The 24,216-nt window shown below is 51.2% G+C and overlaps 1 protein-coding gene and 1 long non-coding RNA gene across 6 annotated transcripts in view; one reads left to right on the top strand and one right to left on the bottom strand.

Annotated features, from left to right (window-relative positions):
• The first annotated feature begins 239 nt into the window (after positions 1-239).
• On the top strand, positions 240-4,275 carry LOC111934873 (uncharacterized). Its single transcript, XR_002867466.2, has 3 exons — positions 240-383; positions 490-568; positions 913-4,275. It is a non-coding gene; the product is annotated as an uncharacterized LOC111934873 (long non-coding RNA).
• Positions 4,276-23,418: 19,143 nt separating this feature from the next.
• The window catches only part of CHCHD6 (coiled-coil-helix-coiled-coil-helix domain containing 6), a 110,401-nt gene continuing 109,603 nt past the window's right edge, over positions 23,419-24,216 (bottom strand). For all 5 annotated transcript variants that reach the window (XR_015274960.1, XM_086845844.1, XM_086845843.1 and 2 more), the window contains one exon: positions 23,419-23,963. Coding sequence is in view for 4 of the 5 variants with exons in the window: in XM_086845844.1 (XP_086701970.1) it covers positions 23,940-23,963 (24 nt within the window). In the remaining variant the exon portion in view is untranslated. The remainder of the gene's footprint in view (positions 23,964-24,216) is intronic.

Below are 24,216 nucleotides of genomic sequence, written 5' to 3' on the forward strand. Positions count from 1 at the left end.
TGCCTAGACCCCAGTGAAATGCTCCATCACCTCTCCACCAGGGAAGGACCTTTGCAAAGTCAGGAGGAATAAATGGTGTTTGTCATGAGCACCTCCACAGATTTCAGAAGAGACCTTTGGGATGGAAACCACAGGGAGTGGATCTCTCCAGAGCTCCCCATGAGGAGATGGAGCTGTAAACGGTTCTGGTTCACTGGGACCCCACCACTTGCTGCAGCACAGGGGCAACCGGTGCAAGGTAGCTTGTTCAGGCAGGTTTTCTTGGCTGCAAGCAGCCAGACCTTTAGCCCCACCAGCTCTTGACACAGGGACACTTTGTCCTTTGGACACTTTGTCCTTTACACACCACAGGAGTCTGGGAGCTGCCCCATCTGCGAAGGAAGGTATGTGCTCACCTTGTGCAGGCACACATGTAGATATCCTCTGCAAGATCCCAGCAGGTGTGTGTGTGTCTACAAACCCATAGGAGCTCCTTGCCTTCTCTGACAGGAGGAACTGAATTCCAAAGCTGTGGAGAGCAGCACAGGGCACTTTGGGAGAGGACATGAAAGAAGAGCACAAGGCACAGGTGAGTCTCAAGTACCAGAACAGAGCAGATAATGAACCTTCAGAGGCTCCAGTGAGAGCAGGGAGGAAAATAGAGGAGACAAAGGGTGGTTTGGTTGAGTTCAACAGCAGAGCTGCTCTCCCCTCAGTACCCTCAGCATCTCAATGCTCACACCTCACTCAGAGCCCACCTGAGAGCAAAGATGATGTCCCTGCAACTCGGACAATAAGGTTTTCTTCTCATTTATCTCCCCATCCAGCCCTCACCAGCATTCATTTCCAGGAGACCAGAGGAGCTGGGAACAGGCCCGTTCCCCCAGGGCACAGCATCAGTGGCTGCCATTCTCCCACCTCTTGTTTGTGCAGGGACACACATGGGGCCCAGACTTAAAAGCTTTCCAGACAGAGAAGACATCATCAAGCTCTGCCGGCAGGGAAGTGGCTGGGATTTGGATCGCTTCCCCCAGACTGAAAGAAACACTTCTCGTTTTTTTTCCCCCCCCTTCCTCCAAAGAGCCTAAATTTAGTGAATTCCTTTCACATTAAAAACTTGTCAGGTATTCACATCCAAAGAGGCTGCTGCTCCTGTCTCTCAGGGGAGTTACCGAGACAGCAAAACCTCTTAAACGAATAAAAAGAAGGGAGAGATATTCAGGCAATCTCCCACTACTGCTTTTAAATCCACTCTCCCAGGGCTGGTGCCAGCACACCTTGGTCCCATGGCTGCCATCTCCTGCCACAGAGGCAAAAAGAGAGGGATGAATTCTCCCTCCCCAGAGCAGGACTGAGTGACACAGCAGTACAGAGCCCTGGGCCACTGCTACCATTCCTGGGTGCCCCTGGGATAGGAAACTGGAGCGATTTATTTCTGCTGGAAGATGTGTTTGTCCACATACACACAGTGAGTGACAAACCAAGGTGAGAAAAGAACAGGGAGTGCACCACCAGCCCCTCCCTGATACACCAAGGGCGGCCCAGCCCTGAGAGAAGGGACTAAAAAGGCAGAAGGAAAACCCAAGAACCACCATGCCCGTGCCCAGCAAGGGTCAGGAGGGAGCTGGCAGCGAGGATCCCGGGTTTGCACTGGGAGGGAACAGCCTCAGGCTCGCAGTGACCCGCAGAGCTCCCATGGCTGGTCCCAGGGCTCGTTCCAGTGAGCCCGGCGGGCACCGGGACACGCTTGTCACTCACATGGCTTCCCCCCATGTCTGGGCACCTCACCCCCGCAGAGACACTCTCGTTATCTCGGGAAGCTCGGCCTTTCATCCTGCCTCCCCGGGGGCTGCTCTGTTCATCCACAGCCCCCCCGCTCATCCCCGCCGCCCCCCGCCAGGCGCCGCGGGCTGACAGCCTGGCTGTGCCCCGAGGACAGAGGCTTGAGTGGCACCTCAAAAGCACTCCCGAGCTCCGCAGGGTGCTGGGAGGAAGGGCTGGGGGCAGAGGATGGCTCCGGAGGCAGCTGGACTCAAATCCCAGCAGTGAAGGGTAAGGGGTTCACCCGGCTCCTTCTCATCGCCCTCAACGCTGACCCGGTGCCTCTTACCCAGCTTCGACCAAAATCACAGCGAGACACAAACTGTTCTTGGGGTGTCTGGGACACTTTGCCTATGTTACCAGAGAGACTGAGGGGCATCTTGTTCTCTAAAGGCAGCCTGACAACTACTTTGTCAAAACCAGAGACTAACCGGGAGAGGATTAGGTCACTGGAGAGAGATGGGGAGGGGCTCCTCTACTCTGCTCTCCCAGGCTGAGTGCTGAGGGAACAAAAAAAATCAGACAAATTCACAGTTTTTCTACTGTTTGCAGTCTTTGATTGCTAAAATATTCTGATCAAAGGCAGAGTTCTACACAGTGCAGGAGTCAAGACAGTGTCACTTCCCTTGGTTATCATCCACAGGCAGAAAACTTTTCAGAGAATGAACCCCCAAGAACCTGCAACCTCCTTTTAAACCCCCTGCACTGAACACACAGGGATGAGAGAAACCCAGTGGCCTCAGCCCAAAGGGTTTTAGGCTGTGAAATGTGTCTGGCCCAGAGAACAATCTGGAATCCAAATGTGGGCTTTGGAGACCTTCACAGCCAAGCTCTGCAGCTCTGCCCAGACAGTCCCAGGCAATCCCCCTGATGGGCACAGGCACCAGGAGGGATCCACTCTGCCCAGATGGCAACAATGGGGTTTTTTCCCTCCTTCCACCCTCACAGACATCTTTGCTAATCCAGCCTCAGGAGCAGAAAGGCTGAGCAGCCAGGCTGGGGAGCAGCACCGGGCCTGACCAGAGGGCTTGTCAAAGTTTTCCAGGAGGCATCGGCAGCTCTTTAAGCTTCTTGACAGCCAGGATAACAAACTGTGTCTGCAGAGCTCTGGGGATCCAGGGTGGAATTAAAATGGGTAATGAATAGAGCCATTTTCCAGGGGATGGCAGCCGCAGAGGCACGAAGGGCAGTGGGCAAAGGGTGCTGGAGAGGCACGCAGGTGCAGGGTGGCACAGGGGCTGTGGCCAGGGTGGCAGCATTCCTTCACTCCTGGTTCTGCACAGAAAGGAAGGCACTTTGCTGTCTGCCAGAACGGCTTTCATCCTCTGCCCACTGCTACAGGCCCCCTCCGGATCACCGGTGTCCACAAAGAGGCAGGCAGCCCCTTCGTCCACCCCACCATGCTCATGTTCCTGGGAGTTTTCTGGCAGAGGCCTCCCTGGGCTGGCAGCACTTCTGTTCATTTCAGTAAGAAGAGGATCTTGAAGGGGATCAGGAGAGAAATTGGTCTGGGAACAGCCCCGTTTTCTCAGGCTGTCCCACTGGCAGGGATGCACACCTTGATTTGGGAAGAGGTTTGATGGGATGGGTGCTGGGAGCTGTGGGAGAGGCTCTGGGGACCCTGCCAGGTGTGTGACAGGAGACTGGTCTGGACATCAGTGCCAGCACATGGGAGGCAGGGAAGGACACGCAGCCACAAAGGGGGAAGACAGACAGCCGGTGGGATGGCTCACTCTGCTCTTCTCAAAGCTGATTGCCAGCTCCCAGACTGTGTATCCACCCGCCGACAAGTCGGGCTCGCACCAGCCCATCCCCGGCGGGCAGGGAGGTCCTGCAGAGATCCCCTCTGGCCATACCTGCTCCGGCTGAGCTCCTTCCCAGCTCCTTCATCCCTCAGCCCTGTGACTCATGACGGTGCTTAATTAGCAGGATGCCTGATGCAGACACCTGTCAACTCCTCCGAGACAACCAGCATTTCACGTTAGCTGCCCCGGGGCTGTTCGGCAGGAACAGCTCGCTCTCCTATTGATATTCCTTCATCTCAGCCTATTTTCCAAGCCGTCAAGCTGCCATCTCAACCCTCCCAGGCCTGGCAGTGCTGGGGAAAGCAGCCTCATGTCCATCAGCTCCTAGACTTTGATCCCACCTTAGCAGCCCCTCAGGAGTGCTGGAACCACTTTGTGCTTCCCCTGGCAGCCCGACATCCCCGCCCAAGGTGCACCAAGCACAGACTGAGTCAGGGCAATGTTGAAGATAGGGGAAAAGTCACTGCCCCGTTCCCCAGGCCCACAAAGTCTCCAAGATGCACCACCAGGGACGTGGCATCACTGCCACGTGGCGCAGGGACACCCATCCCACCGGGAGCCACTGCAACAGCCAGCAGAAGAGACACTCAGAAACTCTGTGTCCTTTGGAGCACTCCTCCTCCCCTGCTCTGCCACAGCCCACTGTCCTGCTGTTTATCCCACCTGCTCCATACCCTCCTCTGCCAGGGTCAGCTGAGGACCATTTCCATGGAGCAGCTTCACCTTCTTGCTCACTCTTAGGATCATGTGTCACTGTCCTCTTCCCAAAGGCTTTCTGCTCCTGCAGCAGTGCAGGGAGCAGAGATTCTGTGCTGAGCATGTGTAGGCACAAGGGAAGGCTGCAGCAGCCTCAGAACATCCCCCCTGCATTTCATCCATGGGGAGCAGGCAGAAAATGGCACTATCAAGACCGGGTGATGCATCAGTCAGACAAAACTTCAGGCCATAGCTCCCTCCACTCCCAGGTGCCAGGCTCCATTTCTAGGATGACTGTTTTCCCCATGACTCAACTCAGTGGAAAGATCAACACCAAATCCTTTAAATTCACCTCTGTCACATGGAGCAAGTGGGTGGCCCTGAGACACCAAGGAGTCCCTTCCCTTTCTCCAGTACCCATGTAAAATTAAAATGGACAAGGAAGAAGCTGCTGTAAATAATGCATCCGTGGTGCACTACACAGCTTCAGGAGCACATATTTATTGTCTAGCCTTATTTAAAGAAACCCAGCCCTGCCTGAGTCATTAAAAATGTATCCTGGTTTCAGCTTCATCCCATATACACTCACCACTGTGAAGCAGGTGGTTCAGTGGCTCTTTTCATGCCTTCCCTCTCTCAGCTGGGCCTGGGCAGCCCCATGCTGTCACAAGTGGGGCCTCTGGGTCACATGAAAAATTCACACACTTGGCATCAGGCGTTTTCCATCCCCATGCTCCTGCTCCTCCCTCGCACCTGGGCCCAAAGACCCACTCTGCTGCTGCCTCCCAGCCCCAGCAGCATCCTCTGGGCTGACAAGGGACGCTGAGGAGAGCTGCTAAACCCTGGTCCGGCCACTGCATCCATCCCATCATTTTTCCATCCCACTGCCTTCTCCCCATCTCCATCTGGCCAGTCTTAGTCCCCCATCACATATTCCCCTTGCTCATAGCCAGCATCTCCTCCTCTCACGTATCTGCAGCACCCCTGCAAGGACAGACAGGCACCCTGGGGTGCTCTCACTGGGCCAAAGGCAGAGCCCTCAAACCACACTCAGCCCCTCTCCCTCTTGGAGGGAGCTCGTGGGTGACCATGAGTGTGTGTATGAGCACAGCAAAGCCTGGGACAGAGGCGTCATTCACAGTTTGTGGCATCCTCCTTGTCTGGAGCTCTGTGAGCGACACACAGGGTGGGATAAACTGGCAGTATCGCTCGGGCACATGGACATCCACCCATGGGAGCACAGCCAGTGCCTGCCCAGGCACCTCCTGGATCCTCTGCATCTCCCCCGCCGTGGAAGAGCTCCTCCAGAGACACCGCAGGAAAACCTGGGAGACAACACGTGCCTGCGACATCAGCAATTAAGGAACATTAATTATAATAATAATAATTATCACAAAATAGCATTTTTATGGCACAATATTATGCTGAAAGATTTACAACACACCGAATCATGAAATTCGTAATTAAAGTTATTTTAGTTTCTAATTTTGCTTTAATTCTATTCCAATAAAAGATAGGATAAATATACCTTAAAAAAAATCTGCAGAAACCATTACTTAAGACAATTTCCCTATACAGGGATGTTATATTGCAGCACAGAGATCCCTTGAGGAGCACCACAAACCTTGGTGAGGAAGAAATATTCAGGCTTGTGAATACCAAGCACCACAAGCCTCACCCTGAGGCAGCAGGACACTGCAGCCTGAGGGGGGTACCTGTGGCCTCTTGGCTTGGGCTTCCTGGCCATGAACCCTCCTGATGTGGGTCTGTAATTCTCTGTGTTCCTCCTGTTTCTGGGGTGGGACAAACTGGAGAGCCTGGTACCCCCAAGGCAGCCAGAGGAAGAGCAGAGCTGTGTTTGTGCCTCACATCACTGCCAGAGGAGTCCTGGTGTCACTGCTATGAGCATAATGGTGCTGGGATGGAGCAGGGATGTTTCACTGCTCTGGCTTCTGTCTGTGCCCCTGTAACAGTCGGTAGGAGAGAGGGCACAAAGACAGGACCCAAATTTCAGCCTTCCATGGAAAAAATATTATTGACTAAAGAATTGAAACCCAACCAGTAATTGTTTTGTTGAAAGTTCATTACCACAGTAAGAAAAGGGGGGTGGGGAAGGGGGAAGGAAAAAAGGGAAATTCTTTTAGACATGGCCAAAGTTCTATGTCTTGGAAGAAAGATTTTCAGTTTCCTTTTGTGAACAAACCCCATAACATTAAGCAAGTCAGAATCAGAATAGAAAGCCTGATGCTTACCACAGCAGCCCACTCTGACTGCACCCTGTCTTGCAGCACAGGAATCCTGAGTTACAATTGTATCACCCCACTCCAAGGTGCATTTTAGAATCTCAGGTTCTCCACTCAAATAAACAAGTCCTTTGCTGAATCCACACTGTTGTAAGCCTGCTGGGTTTGCAGCACCAGCTGGACTCATTGGGTTCAGCCATCCCCACCTTGATGCCCCTCTGCATTGGGAGACCTGGGGTCACCATCAACTGGCCCCAGATCCACTCGCCTGGGGGCTGTGCCCCACTTTCCCTGCCAACACCAAATGGCACAACAGGAGGGTAGGGAAATGGATGAGCTGATGGGCTTGGGAGACCATTTACCTCCAACACCACCCCCATGCACCAGGCAGCCCTGGCTGTGCCCCAGAAAGAGCCATTATGGGGTACAGGCATCACACCCAGCCCGCAAGAGCCAGTACGGACCAGCTGGCACATCACTGTCTCACAGTGGCTGTACTCACTTGGCCGGAAAGCCAGAGGATGTGCCACATCCCCTCGCCCACAAGGCCATCCCCTCCTGCTGCCTTTAGTGAGCCCCCTCCTCCTGACCCCAGCTGTGGTCTAATGCTGGGGCAGCTCCTCACGGTGATGGAGCAGCCACAGGGCAGGCGAGGGACCTTCCAGCCCCTGCCCAAAGCAGTCAGCACGGCCGACTGCCTCTGAGCCCCGCTCCACAGGGAGCCCCCCCTGGGACTTAACTCCTCCATAATTAATTTAAGTGCCTCTGTGCTGCCCACTGGGCCTCCCAAGCACAGATTACTCACCTCGCTGTGAACGCAGGGAACATTAAGAATGTGTCCGGAAGATGAGAGGTCTTGGCTCCCTGACAGCCCCTAACTGATGGCTGGTTTGGGAGGCAGCTGAGGCAACACCAGTGCTCAGAAAAGCAGCAGGTCTGCCAGAGGGTGATCCCAGCACCCACACTTCCAGATGGCTGGGAGGGAGACAAGAACTCCCCAAAAGCTGAGCAGGAATGGTGGGGTGTGCGTTTGAGGGAAGGGTGAAGGCTTTAAATAGAAGAGATGCCCATGTTGCCAGTAAGGTCTTTAATTGATTCTGGGAGAGTGATTTCTAAATTACATCCTGACGTGTACACTGCAATCGATAAATGCATTAAGGAAGGAGCCTGCATGCCCTGGGCTGTGCTGCCCCACACCATTCCTACAGCCCAGACCCTGCTCCCTGCCCCTCCGGCCACAGAGGAATCCCTGTGAGCAGCAGGGCTGGGAGCTGCAGCACCTGGGGATGTGCCCCACAGCGCATCCCTCTCCAAGCAGGTTCCCCCACACCTGGGAAGGATGCAGGCATCCCAAAATACTGATTTTTCCAAGAATTAGTGCCATGGTTTGGTAGCAGACACAGAATGCTGTACCAGAATGGTGCTTCCACTGCAGCCTTGAGCTCCTGCTCTTTACCCTGCTCTCCATCTCCTGGGTACTTCTTACAAACCAATTCAATCTGGAAAACCAAGAGCAAGGCACAGTGGTCCTTTCCATAAGGATGTGCCAAAAATCCTGAAGAGTTTGGCTGCCTGCCTATTTTAAGATGACAGATTTAGGAAGGGGTTTACCATCTTTAGGGAGAGTTTAGTGATTTGAAGAAGCTGCCTGGAAGTTCCTGCTCTGCCTGCACATTCCCCTGCCACATCCCTACTTCCTGAAGAGAGAGATGGAAACTAGGAAAACAAAAGCAGATACAAACACTTCAGCCCATTTATTAGAAAAGTTTACAAAATGATGAGTGAAAGACAGCTAATGATGCATCGTATAGTTAGTGCCAGGGAAAACATTCTAAATTAAAGTCCTCAAATATGAAAAGAATCAACATTTAATAAGACAGTTAATGTATGTTATTTAAATGTCACTTCATTATTAAAAGTGTATATTTTTTGAGGTTTAATAACCATGTAATTGAGGCATCTTTTCTATAGTTAAACCTTAGCAAATATGTTTTTCATAATTAGCCAGTGTTTATTTAACATGCAATAACCATCCCATTAAATTTAATGACTTCAATTAATAGGTACAAAGGGGCCTTTTTTAATGTCAATATGTATTCCTAAAGCCAGTTCCCGACACGGTGCCATGAGGAAGCTCAGCCACCTGGGGCTGACCAGGGAGGGCAGGCCCCTGAGCCAAGCCATGGGGCTGTCCTGGTGCCTCATTGCAGGAATGGGGACACGGGGGTGGGGAGGGGGTGCTGGCTGTCCCAGCTTGGGCATCACAAAGAAGGGGATGGCAGTAGAAACCCTGTGGAGACAGAGCCCATCCTTGCTGGCACCTCCTCACCCCACAAGCCCTGCTGCTGGCAGTGAGGCTGAAGGGCAATGTCTTGGGGCAGTGAGGCAGCAGAGGCTCAGCCTGACATGGCCACAGCTGAGCCTTGTAGCCCACATTAGAGACCAACCCAGGGTAAATTAACTCCTTTAATGAACCATCCAGTACAGAGTTATTAACTGGCTCGTAATAAACCCCAGCACGACACTCTGCCTGCTGCAATCCTTCTGGGCTCCAGGCTACAGAACCCCACTCCATTAGCAAGGAAAGCCCCATCCTGCAGACATGAACCACCTCTAGAGCCCCTGCACCTCCCTGGCCCTTGGCAGGGGCTTTGCTGTCACCTCCCAAGATCCCTGCACCGCCGTGAGATCTCCCTCCTCCCTCAATCCTGGCAGGACCCCCAGATGCCTCTTCCCCATCCTTTGAGCCCCTGCTCTCCCCATGAACCTCGGCCCACAGGCCAGGGACTTGGGTTTGTCTGATGGCAGAAGCACACAAGAAATTGAGCACGTGTTGCCACATGTGGCAAATGGAGAAGCAAACTCAGGAGCACAGAGGCAACCCCTTGGAAAGCAAAATCACTGCTTGTGGGAAGCAGCACACCAGAAACACATCACCTCTGTGCTCTGTCAAAGGTGCCAAAATGCCAGTGCCCAAGGCCAGCAGCCATCAGGGGCCCCTGGCTTGCCCTGGGTGCAGCTGGGAGAACTCTCGTGGTGAGCCCCAGTGGCCACCTCATCATCATCAAGTGATGCCAGCTGCAGGCACCAGGTCAGGTCACATCCTCCTGACTTGCAAGCCGGTGAGATGATGTTGAGAGTGCTCACAGCAGCCAGAGGACTCTGAGGAGATGGTTGCAAGCTCTACTTTTCTTATCCAGTAGTTTTGTGCCAGGACAAGGCTTAAGACACACTAAATCCTTGAAGGCAAAGGATTATAGATTGGGTTATACCTCTGGCTGTGCTGCCTAGGCTCAGGGTGACTTGGATCACCCCAGGACAGAGATTGCCAGCTCTAGAAGAGCCAATGTCCCAGTAATACCCAGCACGTGGCCCTGAGGCTTTTCTTGCACCCCCAAATTATTCCTGCCCCTTCCAGCCTTTTCCACCAGGACATGACAGGGGCTCACCATCATTGCCTCAGTGTCCCAGGCACCTCCTTCCCCAGCTAAAACCCTCTGAGGCCATTTGCAAGGAATGGTCAAAACACATCAAGGCTCGAGCAGATTGGGGAAGCATATGTCTCCACACATATCCCAGGGCATGGAGAGAGATGCCAGCAGCGCTTCCAGCCTCCGCTGGGCAGCACACCGGCTGCCGGCGCCCGCCTGCCCCATGTGCAGCGAGGCAGCAAGATTCAGCAGCGATCAGTGAATGCCAATTAATTGTGGTATCGGTATTTAAGGGACCCCATTGTGACGAGGCTGCCATGAGCTGGCTGCAGCCATCTGCTTCCCTGGCCTGGGGACCCCGATGCCTGTGGGGGATGGACCAGTGTTTTCTGACTCCCACCCTCTCCTCCCTGCAGCTTGGCTGGGCAGCCTGGCCAGGATGGCTTGCAGAGCCGATGGGGTTATTTAGAGGCTCAAAGCAGGCACAGGCTCCCATCGGAGCTGCTGCCAACCTGCGAACAGCTGCCTGCACCGATGTGACCATAAATTACCCAGGGAGCCACTGGGGACCCGCACCGGAGGGCAGCGGCAGCGGCTGCAGCCCCGCACAGGAGCTCGGAACAGGCAATTAATCCTCGTTAGCAGCTTGACAGGGAGATGGGCTCCCCGGGTGAGCGGCACGGGGTGGCTGCTCCTGCAGCAGGGCTCTCTCCCCGCTTTTTACCCCTCCTTCCCCAGTGTCCTCCTCTCTGCACAACTCCTCCTTCACCTGTCCCACCTCCTCCCCTCTCCTGCCTCTTCTAGTTATCTGTGTTTCCTCCCGTCCCTCTCCACCCTCTCCTTCCACCTGGCCCACCAGCACTGCACTCCAAAGTTGCTCTGTAGAGCTGCTCCCATCCCTGGGGTGAGGCTGGTCCACACTTGGCTCCCAGCAGATGCCCAAGAGCCCGGCCATGGCCACTGGGACTTGGGCATCCTGTGCCACCGTCTCAGGGACCAACTTTCAGGCTTTCCAGGGAGCGAGATAAACCCACGACAAAGCACAAGGCCACGTTCAGGGCCCAGAGCCACTCTGCTGCAGGCCAGCCCTCGGGGACACGAGGCTGGCTGGGCACGTCAGGGTGCAGCCCAGCCAGGACAGCACAGCGATGCTGAGAAGGGACGTGACATCCCTGAAGCAAGCAAATGCCGCTTCTCGCACAGCAGATGGCAAATCCTACAGCAGGGAGGGGAAGAGGGGTGCCCATTAGCACCCCCAGCTATCGCCTTAACTCTGCTTCTCCCTTTTCAGGGCTGGGAGCCAGCACCAGGCTCCCAGGCTCTCCCCTCCACCACGCTCTCCCTGCCAGCTCCAGACATCCCCAAGGACACCCCACACAACCAGGGACCAACTTCTGACTCGTGTCCCCAGCCCTCTGCACCCGGGCCCATCAGTCATTGCTTGAAGAGGAACCACAAATCTGCAGAAAAAAAGGACCCTGACTTTAAAGAAAATAACAATTCTAGAATAAATAAATAAATAAATAACAAGCCTAAGCACAAGTCTGCTTTTAAATTCAAATGTGCAATATGGCCCAGAGCCTCAGAGCCAGAAGGAAACTACAGATTTGGGCAAGGAAACAGAGAATATTTCACTTCAGCTCAGTCCAAGCCGTCATGATTTACCCAGCAGTGAGGGAGGTGGGGAGAATGCTGCTCCCTGAGGGCTCTGCAGCTTCAGCAGTCACCCCCCTGCTCTCCACCCCCAGGCTGCTGCCCCTGGACTTAAAAGGTTTCTCCAGACTCTCACATCCCGCCTCAGCTCCCCATCATGTCCCACCTATTCCACTTCAGGGTGATGGCTGTGCCAGGATGGGGAGTTCTACCTGGGGCTCCTGTTGGAACTTCCAGGTCCATGGACACCATAGTCCTGCCCTGCTGGGACCCAGGACCCTCCAGCCCCAGCACAACACCAAACAGGACCCCACGCCCAACCCTGTGCAGGGCTTCTCTGGAGTCACAGACATGCCACAGCGGTGGCTGTACAGCTCAGGCTGGGCACTTCTAGGGCAGCAAAGCCAGGACCTTTTCTCTATCTCCACCTACCTGAAAGGAGATTGTAGCCAGGTGGGGATCAGTCTCTTCTCCCAGGTAACAAGTGACAGAATGAGAGGAAACAGCCTCAAGTTGCACCAGGGTAGGTTTAGATTGTATATGAAGGGAATTTTTTTCACTGAAAGGGCTGTCAAGCATTGGAATAGACTGCCCAGGGGGTCTCTCTCTCGGCCAAGGAAACAGGGAATATTTCACTTCAGCTCCGTCCAAGCCGTTGTGGGCATCACCCAGACCGTGTCGGGAGCCCGTTCATCCGCTCGGCACACTCGGGGGGCTTGTCCTGCCCCAGGCGGGCAGCGCCCGGCTCGGCCGGGACCCTCACGGAGATGCACTTCGGGCTGAGCAGTGCCGTGCCCGGGGCACCCGGGACCCGCCGGGACCCGCCCGGCCCCGGCCCCGGCCCCGGCCCCGGCCCCGGCCCCGGCCCCGGCCCCGGCCCCGGCCGATGGAGCGGCGGCGGCAGCGCGGGCCGACAGTGCCACCTGCTGCTGCTGCTGCCGGCAGCGAGGGACAGACCGGGGGACAGACCGGGGAACGGACCGGGGGACAGACCGGGGAACGGACCGGGGGACAGACCGGGGAACGGACAGGGGGACAGACCGGGGGACAGACCGGGGGACAGACCGGGGGACGGACAGGGGGACAGACCGGGGGACAGACCGGGGGACGGACAGGGGGACGGACAGGGGGACAGACCGGGGGACGGACAGGGGAACGGACCGGGGAACGGACCGGGGGACAGACCGGGGAACGGACAGGGGGACGGACAGGGGGACAGACCGGGGGACAGACCGGGGGACGGACCGGGGGACGGACCGGGGGACGGACCGGGGAACGGACAGGGGGACAGACAGGGGGACAGACCGGGGGACGCTCGTGCCCTGCCGAGAGGCTCGGGGCGCTGGGGGTGCTGGGGACCGGCGCAGGATGCCCCGAGCCGGGGAGGCCACAGGAGGGGACAGCGAGCCCCGAGCAGGGGGAAAAGTCACCATAAATCCCCGGACCTGTTTTCCCACCGAGAGCAGATGCCCGGACCTCAGCACTCCACGCTGGGTGCGAGGACAAGGTGGGGAAGGGCACAAGGGACACAAGGCTTGTGCCCAGGGCTGTGTCTGGGACGGAGGAGCGCCAGGAGCCCGGGGCCACAGCCCCAACACGCCGGTGTGGATGCGGGACCCCGGCCAGCCCGTTCCGACAGCCAGAGCCCAGGAATGAGCTCAGGGCAGCTGCTCCCACTCCTGCTGGCACCGAGGATACTCCTGGAGCTGGGAACAGGAGCTCTCCTGAAAACAACACAGCTTCCCCTAAAACCATGGGGACAACACGATCGGGCATCACCCCTGGGCAAAAAGAGCGAAGTGGGGTGCAGGATGGGCTCCTGAGGAGTGTGAAGGTGCACGGGAGGTGTCAGACCGTGTCACCGTGTCACCCCATCCCCACACGCAGCTGCCGGGGCATTACGGCCCTGACGCAGTAATCCAGGGATATAAAGGCTGCAAAATGCTGTGACATCCCCACGCCCCTATGGCACACGCACATCATCCACGGCAAACGCAGAGAGAAAGGTGCGGACCAACCACGGGGTGTGGGGAAATCTGCTTCACAAATTACCGCTAGTACCAAATGTCCCTTCTTATCGAGACTGGACGGGTATTCAATTTTCTCTTCAAACGCCTGCCTTCTGAAATGGTAATAGAATTTCAAATCTAGGGGAAAAGGGAGGAGAAAAACTGAATATGCAAGGATTAACAATGAGAGAGACAAAGAAAGAAATTATACCAAAAAAATATAGTCAGAGCCTTTGCAGGAATTAATTAAATACAAAGAGAAAATTAAGTCTCATGCTTAGGAGAGGGGGAGAAAAGGGATATTTTCTGAGTTTAATTAACCTTTTTTTGCCAAGAACAATGAAGAGGAAGGGGGAAGGGAGGGAGAGGACAGCAGAAACTCCTAATTGTTTCGCCTTGCAGGAGATAATTACAGGAGCCGGCCAGGTTGGGGTCTGCCCGTGGGTTTGGGGTGCGTGGGTCTGGCTCGTGCCTGTCCTGTGATTGTGTGCACATAACGCTCATTTGTTGGCTCGGATTGGGACAGAGATTGGGAGGAGCAAAGGCAGAGCTGGGGGGAGCCGTGGTCCCCCAGATACCAGGGAGCTCAAGGAGGGAATGTCTCCCCCCAGCAGGGCCGTGGGGAAGGGGAGAGTGCTGAGCATCAGTGAGAGGTGGCTGGTGGCCATGGTGGCTGCCAGGGCTATGAGACAGCCTCCATCCCCACTCCTAAGTATTTTACTTGCAGGTTTGATATCTGTGGTGCTCAGAGGCATCAGTCACAGGGTGACAGCTTTGGGGTCTGATGGGGTTTTGAAGCAGTTGCTCCAGAATTAATGGTCTTTGTCACCACTGGCCCCTCCTGGGGAAAGTGGAGAATCCAGGCAGTGGCAGCAGGATGAAAAGCGACAGGACAAGGAAAGGAATGGTGATGCTGATGTTTGCATGAGCACCTGTCTCCAGGTCCTTGCCCCACTGCCTCTCTTCTCTTCTGCTGCCCATGTGGGAGCTGTTTGGCCACAGCCTGGACTCCAAAACATGGGAAGTGACATATCTGGGGAGCAGGACCTCTGGAAACATTACCAGCAGCTCAACACTGTGCCCAGCTGTAAGGAGCACATTGCCTCTGGGCACTGCCGGACACCCAGGCTGACACCTGCCAGCCACACAGTGACAGTCACGGCCACTCACGGAACCCCAGGGATCAGGAGAGATGGAAATGGGCCCACAGACCTCCCAGACAAGGGGGGATGAACAACACCATCCTCCTCCCCTGGGTCCCAGGGCTGGGGCTGCTTGCCAGGAGCTGCTCCTGGAGGAAAGCTTTGGGGCCAAAGTGCTTCCTGCAAGATGCCTGGAGGTGCTGTTGTGAACAGGTTGCTTTTCACCACTTCCTTTTGACCCCTTGGTGCCACAAGGTCTGGAGTAGGACCTGTCTCTAACACCAGCTGATGAGGCAGAAACTTCCCAAGGACTTGTCACATATAATATCTCTGGGCCACTGCCCATGGAGGTGTCTTCTACCCCTGCATCTCAAGCTCTCCCAGATCAGTGCAAAGCCCTCTCCTCACCTCCAGCCCCACCTCACCATGGTCACACCACCACCCATCACACATGTGCTTGGGTGGGCGATGGAGAAGCCGGGGTTCTGTGCTCCTGGCTGAGGATGCCGGCAGCAGAGCTGGTCTTCCAGCAAGGACCAGCTGCACTGAAGTTTCAGTTGGATAACAGAGGAAAAAATACATCATTCCCAGACAAGCAGCTGCTGAAAGGCAGAAGCTGAAGACATGGACCTCTGCAGAGGTCTGGCCTTGCCAGCAGAGCATCACCCAGGACAGGCTACAGATTATCTGGGAAGCAGGACAGGGTGATTAATAAGTTAAAATCAACACTAGCAAGTGTTTATTTAACAAACACGACTCCTTACCTGTCCAGGAACAGACTGCAAAATTATTAAAGAGTCTTCAGTGTAAATTATTCTCGGTATAAAGATTGTTTAAATTGCAAGCTGGGAATATTACTGTGAAGTGTACAAGGTATGTGGTAAATTATGTAACCTATTTATGTAATTTATAAATTGAGTTACATAAATTAGCTACACCAGGTACAGCATGAATGTCAAATTGTATTGTGACTCAATTGTCACAATAATGGCTCAGCATCAGATTAGCTTGAGGATTAATCCAGAGAGTACAAAGTCTGGATGTTACAAATAAATAAATATAAATATCAAACTGTACACTAACAGCTCAAACTAGAAAGTCATTAGCATTAATAAAGTGCAACCACTCAATTACTTGTCAGAGGAAGGAAAATGAGGCAGAGTCAGCAGGATCAGTTTGCTTTTCAGTTTGCACAGATGTGCCCACAGTCAGTGCCCTGCAAAGTGCTTTAGGGAAGGCAGAAGGTACCTAAGGCTTCTCCAGAAGTTCCTGTCTCACTCTTTGGGTAGGAGTATCTCTGTCAACAGTAAGGGGCTACAAAATCACTGATGACTTTGTATTGGGAAGTCTGGACTAAGAGCACTATTACACTACTTGATACACTGTGCACAGGTCCATGGAAAAGTCCATTAATTTATTGTACACTTCTGAGACTCACCTGCCATATTCACTAAACCAAATTTTCAGAGCTTGGAGATTCCTTAGAAAACCTGAACCAAGGCCATTAGTTAAGCTCCCAAGTTAAGAGTCAAAGGTATGTTTTCAACCACTCCTTTTCCCTGAGCACATCCTCTTCACTCCCATAAACTACTTAATCCCCAGGGCTCAACACAGGAGGGAAAACCCTGGGCCAGGCACAGCCTCTTTTGACATACAGACACCATGACAGGGAGGGACTTCTGCAGTCAGCAGGTAGAGATTTGATATAGCTTTAAAAACCTGGAAAAGACTTTTGGGAGAATATGTAGGGATATACAGCAACAAGAAGAAATATTGCAGACTGGTTTATCAATTAATTAACCCTGAAATCTAAGGCTGGATGGAAGGGATCTAATTCTTGTCGACCAGATGGAGCAAGGAGAGCACAGAGATCCAGGAGCTGTCCCCAGGGAGCCTTGTTCACAGGGTAGCCCTGTGGGCAGAAGCAGGGCTGAGCCACCTTTCATGCTTTTTGCAACATGGTCCACATTCTCAAAGGATGGTAAAAGGCTTCCAAGTTTCAGAAGTTTTCACCTTGTACTCCTCATTAAAATCCAATTTTTTTTCAAGTTGAGAGTGGCAGAATTCTGCCCTCCTGAGAGCAGCTGTGACTATGTTTTCATCTGCATGCTCAGGAGTGCTGCAAGGTCTGTAGCAGTGTTAAAGCTCCCAGTCTCAGGGGTGACTGCAATGGGATCTGGAGCACAATTCTCTTGAGTACAACTTAATAAAACCTCCCTGTAATGGGTGTGCTTAGTTTTTCCAGAGAGCTGAGTTTGGACCTCCAATCCCACAAAGTAAGCACTGGTTGACAGTGACCAAGTTCACAGCCAGAAGAATTATATAGATCACCTTAAATTTATGGTGTGCACGTGGGTATCATTTTTCTGTGCAATTCCTTGCAGTGTTGAATGAAGTTTTTTTACCCAGAAAAAAACTCACACTTTGAAACATCAGCCCATCAGTCACAAAGAAGCAAATGTATCTCTTTCTCCTGATGCCACACTTGGATACTGTCACCTCAGCGTTGGATTCCTATAACCTAGAGAGATCTAATCACATTCATTGCTGCAAAGTAGCCTCAAACAAAACTCCTTGAGCTTCGGATCAGCAGTGAGCAATACAGAACCACCTGCAGCCTCAGAAGAGGACATCTGCTTTGTTTTCTGAGAAGTGAGGAGCCAGACTCTGCTGGCTGAGGGTACTTTCACACAGATAATCAGCTTAAACTCTGAAGCATGAAGTCCCTTCTTTATCTGTTTGGCCACAGACTAAATGGCAACCCTTTCCTTCAGATAGAGAAGCTCCTTTTTCCTAGCACAGGTCAGTGTGGCCAACCAGCGGCTGGGTGGAACCAACAGCTGGCACTGAGGTTTCACAGCTGGATATTAAATACATTATTGTGGATATTCTATTTCATAAACCACCCTCCAGTTTGGGAATGTAAACTTCAGGATGCCAGAAGGTACTGTATAAAAATAACTAGAATGGAGTCTTCAAACAAATGGATGACTATTTTCTCTTCTGTAACCTCTCTAAACTTAAAGACGCCACAGCACTGCACAAGCACCTGATTTAAGTCTGGAAGAAGCCCAGCACACAGATAATTCTACTGTTTTCAGCTTACACTCTGTTTGGACACCTCTGTGTGCCTCCCACAGCACACTTTCCACTGAGATGCAGCGACAGAACTGTACTTGGGAGCAGACACCCAGTCTATGTGGCCACCACAGATCCACGGTGTGATCCATTTAATGCAGTAAATTCCAATCCAAGGAAGCTGCCAACAGCTGGCAAGAGAGCTCTGGAAGGTAAATAGTGGAGGGGAAAAGGTCCCAACACAAAATTTCCTTATTTTCCTTTGGAAAAGAAAAATAAGTAAGTAAGGATTAAAGGGACTACAAAGGCTGTTTCAGTGAAGCAGTCCACAAAGAACAATTTCTCTGCTTTTTGTAATGTTTTATTTTGGCTGATATGATTTAAGCTACATCCTGAACCGGCATTTCCCCTCTGTGTCATTAAGAGCTGCAAAGCTCCGTTGCAGTCACTGGCCAGGCTTCTTCAGCAGTAGAAAGGCTACTAAAGGAAAAGTAAAGAATTAATTTTTAAAGAGCCATGTTCACACATGGCTTTATCAAATGGCAAGAGTTCAAATCTCTCCCTTGGTTCAGCCACTTGGAGGAGGACTGCAGGCAGCACTGGCAGAGTTCCTGTTTACTTGTTTTATGATGGTTGTAATGAGGAACCCATTAAATTAATAGCCGTGCTTTGTTTTTAATGTTATGTTTAGCTAATCCTGACTTACAGTGGCACTCCCCATTCACAGAAAATAAAAACCAAACTCATTATGACGATGGACTCCACCACCAAGAAAATGGGTATGGTGGGATGTTCAAGAGGTCACAGGAGGGGAAAATAACATCCTTTTCATTCTTCCTGAGGGAGTGTCACTCATGTCCTCCACTGCTGGCCATTAGAGAGATTAACTCAGACAGTTCAAGGACTAAATAACACAAAAGCTTGCCTCACTGGCAAGGAGATGCCCACCCAGAGACCCCAGCAGAGCAGCTCATGTACAGATACAGAGGCAGAAGGCACAGCTGGAGTGACTCCAAACTGTTTTCTGGTCTTAAACACTGAAGGTAACTTTTTAAAAATTCTGTAGAGCAGGCAGTTGGAAGTGTATAGGACTGAACTGCACGCACCAGTTTGCCAAAAATGTTAGCACTAGATGAGAATGAAGACAATTTACCCTGAAGCTACCACCCCAATATCATCTCAGTATTCAAAAAGGATTTTGAAACTAAGCTTTCAGGGATCCATAAGGAGGCGAACAGATTCTAACTCCTCAAAAAGATCCAAGTGAGCCAAAGGGCTTTGTTTCAACTCATGTCAATTAGCAAACCTGCTCCAAAGATACCAGAAATTATTTTTAAACACATTTTCTGAAAACAAAGGAGGAAGCTAAGTAGGAATCCAAATGAGATTCCAGGTCCCTGCTGCCTCTTCTCTGACACTCCCTGGGGCAGCAGGCCTGCCATGCAATAGCTCCCATACAGAACAACACAGGGCAGCAGGAACCAGACAAGTGCTATCAACATCTCATAGCAAATGGCACAAACAAAATGGCTGGATAAAGCACAAGCCATTCCAATGAGGGCAACCAGGGAGAGCATCTAATTTAGGCCATTCACAAGGGGAAATCAGCTACAGGAGCAGTTTGTTACTTAGCCCTGAGGGAACAATTGATTTCAACTTGGAAAGAAAAGTTTGTGTGCTGCTCTCCCTAGGAAGACAACAGAGGAAAGTTTCCTGCCATGCTCTGACCTCTATAAAAAGTCTGAAAGAACACGTGTCATTAAATCCAAGACACACTTTTGACAGGGAGCTCTCCTGAGACCAGTGGCTGCTCCATTTGCTTCCTCTGGCTTTGCCCCAGGCTGCAAAACTGCTACTCTGCCAGCACAATTACACAGCAGAGTGGGAGATGGAGGGGCAGCATTACCGGCCTGAACAGCCTCAGCTCAAAGGTGATACAGCCCAGTCACTTCAGTCCTCGTCAGTCTTCACTCCCCCAAGGAACAGAGAGCAGGGCAAGTGAGGGGAATCCAACACACACCAAGAGCAGAGGGATAGGGCTTACAAAGCAGGTGAGTCAGTTCAGGAATATCATATCCAGATTTGGACAAGGATAAAACCCACATGAATGGGAGCAAATGTGGAGTTATGAGTGGCAGGACACTGGACAGCCCTTCAATAGGTTCCCAAAAAGGGCTGATAACACTTAAGTGCTGGATGAAATGGCCCACCAGGGGGGCACAAGACAAGAGAAGAAAAAGGTGGTCTGGAGACACACACAAGACTGGCAGAGAGGGAGTCAGACACAATTTATCAACAAGTTACAGACAAACACTTTTAACCAGTTTGGGAATAAAAAATAACAACAACTTGAAAGACAAATTGAAAAATTCTGCTTGGAAAAGGAGCACACAGCATGAGATCACAGGATTCAGCAGACTATAAAATAGGAAATGAGACTTATGCTTCTCCCCCTACAGCTACACAAAACCCTCCTACATAGATTACAGACACACTTGGCAATTGCCTTCCTCCTCCCGCCTCTCCTGTTATGGACAAGGCAGAGCAGGTAGCTGCCTAAATGCAGAGAGGATATTAGATAAAGCATCTTGCAAAGCCAAGTGTGAAATATTAACAACAGGAGGCAATGGGTTGAGTTTTTATGCAAGATCACAAATTTGGTGCTTAGAGCGCTGGTGATGTTCTCACACATTGGAATCTCAAAGTGCTGCTTGTTGAATGTTTCATTTACAAAGATACTGAGGCCTACTGGAAAATTTTTATCAGTTCTGTTATTTCCTGTATCTTCTCTAACTTCTCTGGTTTTGTTCTTTTCCCTTCCTGCAACGCTAAGAAATTATGCATGAATAAAAAGGTTGTTCTTTCCATTCATCTGGCAAGTTTTAAAACAATTCATACTCTTAAAGCAGGCACTCTGCAAGCTGTATTTTCACACGAAATTACCACAATTGTGAGCACTGCATCCAAATCATTGGATGCATTTGTACACAGAATTACCCAGTTTGCAGAGGAGTGCAATAACCAGGCAAGCAAAATGGACATGCACTGCTCAGCTGAAGGGAGCACTGTGCCCAAGCTGCTCCTGGCCATGGGCAGGTTTGGTTTTAGTTGGTGAAACAGGTCACAGATATCCCTGGTCACAAAAGAGCTTCTTTCTACCCAGCACATGCAGCACAGACAGCAGCGTGGCTGCCTCTACCCCACCTCAAAGTTGCCTTTGGAGGAAACTGCCTCTAATTCAGTTTCCACAATAGATTTAGACCTTGTTTATCCTGCTGTCCTAAGTTGTCCATTAATGCCAGCTGTGGTGGTAGCGGTGTGGAAAGGACATCTATTCAACACTGGACACCAGGCTCCAGCAATAATGATCTCTGCCACTCTGGAGCACAACTGACACCTGCTGTCACAATCTTGCACAGAAAAAAATTGCTCTGAATATCCAACAAGCAGTCAAGGAGAAACATACAAAGAGGGAGCCTAATAGAAGGTACAGGGCTTCTTCCTTCTTTGCAAGGGCCTTGGAGCAGCGAGGATGAGGGGGAAGAGAAAACATTCAACTCAAGAAGCTCTGTTATCTGCACATTTTTACTTGGATAGCAGCCGAGACTCTGCAACTGAACTTCACCTTCAGCAGTTTCCTATTGACATCCCTGGTAATCATATTTTCCCCCAGGCTCACATGTCTGAGCTGGTGATTAGGGCAAGAGCAGCAACAGAACTGCTCCTGGGCACTAGGAAACACCAAAGGAAAGGAACTGCCTGAAAGGCATTTGGGACCACAGTCCCCACGGACATGACCACCAAGAAGTTTGTAGGCATCCAGCACAGAGTAAGCTACAATTAAACCCAACACAGCAGGACAGAGGAGTTTCTCATTTCAAGGCTGTGCCACAAATGAATGTCTGTCCTCAGAAACTTTTGGAGACAGAGTCAGGCAAGCCAGTATTGAAGTGCAGTGAAAGGTAAGAGGTGTATTTTCAGTTAACAAACAAGCAGTGCAGCCCCTCATCTGGAGGCAGTGGATGGCCTTCGAGTGCCACTTTGTCCTTGTTGGGCTGCAAACAGCCGCAATGCACCTGGCCAACATTAGCTGTAGCTGTTACATTTATGATTTTATGGCTGATATTTCCTTCCCCCCCCAATTGAGTTCACTGTCTGAATGATCACATCTGTTTATGTTCCACAGACACCTGCGTATCTTGAGATGACAGCAACTCCCTGAATGCTGTAATCAGTTATTTCTCAACAGAGGAATTGCCAATTTGGTAAATAAAGCTCATTATAAAAGAACATGAAAATGTATTACAGTTGCCTAACAGAGAAAATTGCCCAGAGCCGCCAAATAATCAGCCCTGGCATGACAGTGTCCCCCAATTTAGGGCAGCTGAAATAATAAGATGCAAATTACTTATGCCAAGGCAATGCTGGATAGGGGCAAGAGGAAAATGAGGAAGAGACAAAATACATACTTTTCTCTTCAGACCAATAATAATTTCAAACCTAGTCAGGGACAGACCTTGCTGCTCTAAATCTCTGCCTGCAGAGTCAGAAGTTCTGTGGCTAGCCCAAGCAGATCCAAAAGTTGGCATGGCAGCAGCAGCAGCAAAAGCCCACACAGTCCTGCTCCAACAGATCTGAGGGCTCTAATTGTCCTACTTTGTTTTGGAAAACTTGCTCTTCCTCACCGGGGGACAGCAAGTTTGACCTACACAAAGATGCAGAGCTGGAATTTTTACAAGATCTGAGGCTAACAGAGATAAGCCATGCGTAAGCAAACATCACTTCTGAGGATGAAAAGTGTTGTGGCATCAGCTCTCAATAAGAAGGAAAGGCATTTTGTTGCTTTAATGAAGATGTAAAGCACTAAGTTGCTATCTAAAGAAAAAAGAGACGAAGCAGAATATAACACAGAAAACAATTCTCAGCCCCCCTCATCCATTTTCATAAACACTGCATTAAACTCTGACACGACCTCCAAAAATCCATGTTCACATTCTTCAAAAACTGTCAGATACAGTCAGAGAGGACAGAGGAAGCTAATGCTGCCAGATAGAGAAGCTCTACCCAGAGAAAAGGAATCAGGTTACCAAACTAGACCTGCTCCTCTGGTTTGCTGACAGGCCTTTTGCAATTCCACCACACCTTCCTCTAGGAGAATAAGATTCCAGATGTACCCAGATTCCTCCATTCCTCAAGCAGCAAGCAGAGGGCCCAACATAGAGCACAAGAATGAAAGGGATGGTGGTTTATGGCAGACACAGCAGGAACTGAACACAAGAGGTCATGGAAAGAAAGATAACTCGGGCTCTGCAGCCAGCAGGCAAAGGTTTTTCCAGTATGATTCCCTACCACGATTTCCCTTCAGCCAGGACTTTGCAACCAAGTACTTTCAAATAAGCCAGTCATCCCGGGACCAAAATGAACAAGTTTTGTGATTTATAAACTGTGACTTGAAATACTGCTACTCCTCACACACATTTGGAGTTTTTGTTGGCATTGGCAGTAGGCAGAAAACAGCAGTTTACAAACTCATGGGACTGAAAGTATCTCACAGCACACAGTGACTGTTAAATACTTTATTGTTTAGGAGGGAACCTTGGAAGAGAAGGAAAGTGCTTGCTGCTGTAACCAATGGGAGCATTGCTAGGAACAGTTAATCCTAACAAGCTGCTCAGGGTTACTTCCAAATACTTCAGACCCCTTCTCCAGAGCAAACAGAGGCAACAGCTCTTGAAACTCAGATGTAGGTTGGTGAAACCAAAGTTGGGACTGGGTGAACCAGGTTTATGTTGGGGCATGACTCCAAGCTACAAGATGTGCTGAAAGCACCTGGGGCCAGCACAATTCTCTACATCACAAAAAAATGAAGAAATTATAGCATTCCCCCCCTCTTGTGACCCTTCTCCCAACTCCAGAAACATCCACAGAGACTGATACATGCAGGCAGTTAGAAGAGGAATCATGTTGTATTGTCTTGGTCATGGAGGGCAGAAGGCACTGGTTTGGGTCAGTGTCTGTCCAGGATGATGGGGCTTCCAAGGGCGTCTCTGCTCCTTGTCCACTGCTCTTTGGCGGATGATGTTTATCCAGAATTAACTAACAGCTCCTGGAGAAAAAAGGAGACAAAAGAAAAAGGCAGCAAGCTAGTTACGCAGCTCTTGACATGGGAATGTTGCCATCAGAAATGAAAGAGTAGCATTGGCAGGGTGAAAATCCCACATAAAAATCATCATGTTTCACCTACTGTAAAACACAAGATATTTAAGGGGAGAGGACTGTGGAAGCAAGAAAGCAGCTCATGATAACAAAGGTAAGGCTGGTTCTGTGATCAGGAACACATGGTCAGTTGCAACGATCAG

Source organism: Cyanistes caeruleus, chromosome 11 (genome assembly GCF_971803275.1).
Source record: "Cyanistes caeruleus chromosome 11, bCyaCae1.hap1.1, whole genome shotgun sequence".
Classification (NCBI taxonomy): Eukaryota; Metazoa; Chordata; class Aves; order Passeriformes; family Paridae; genus Cyanistes; species Cyanistes caeruleus.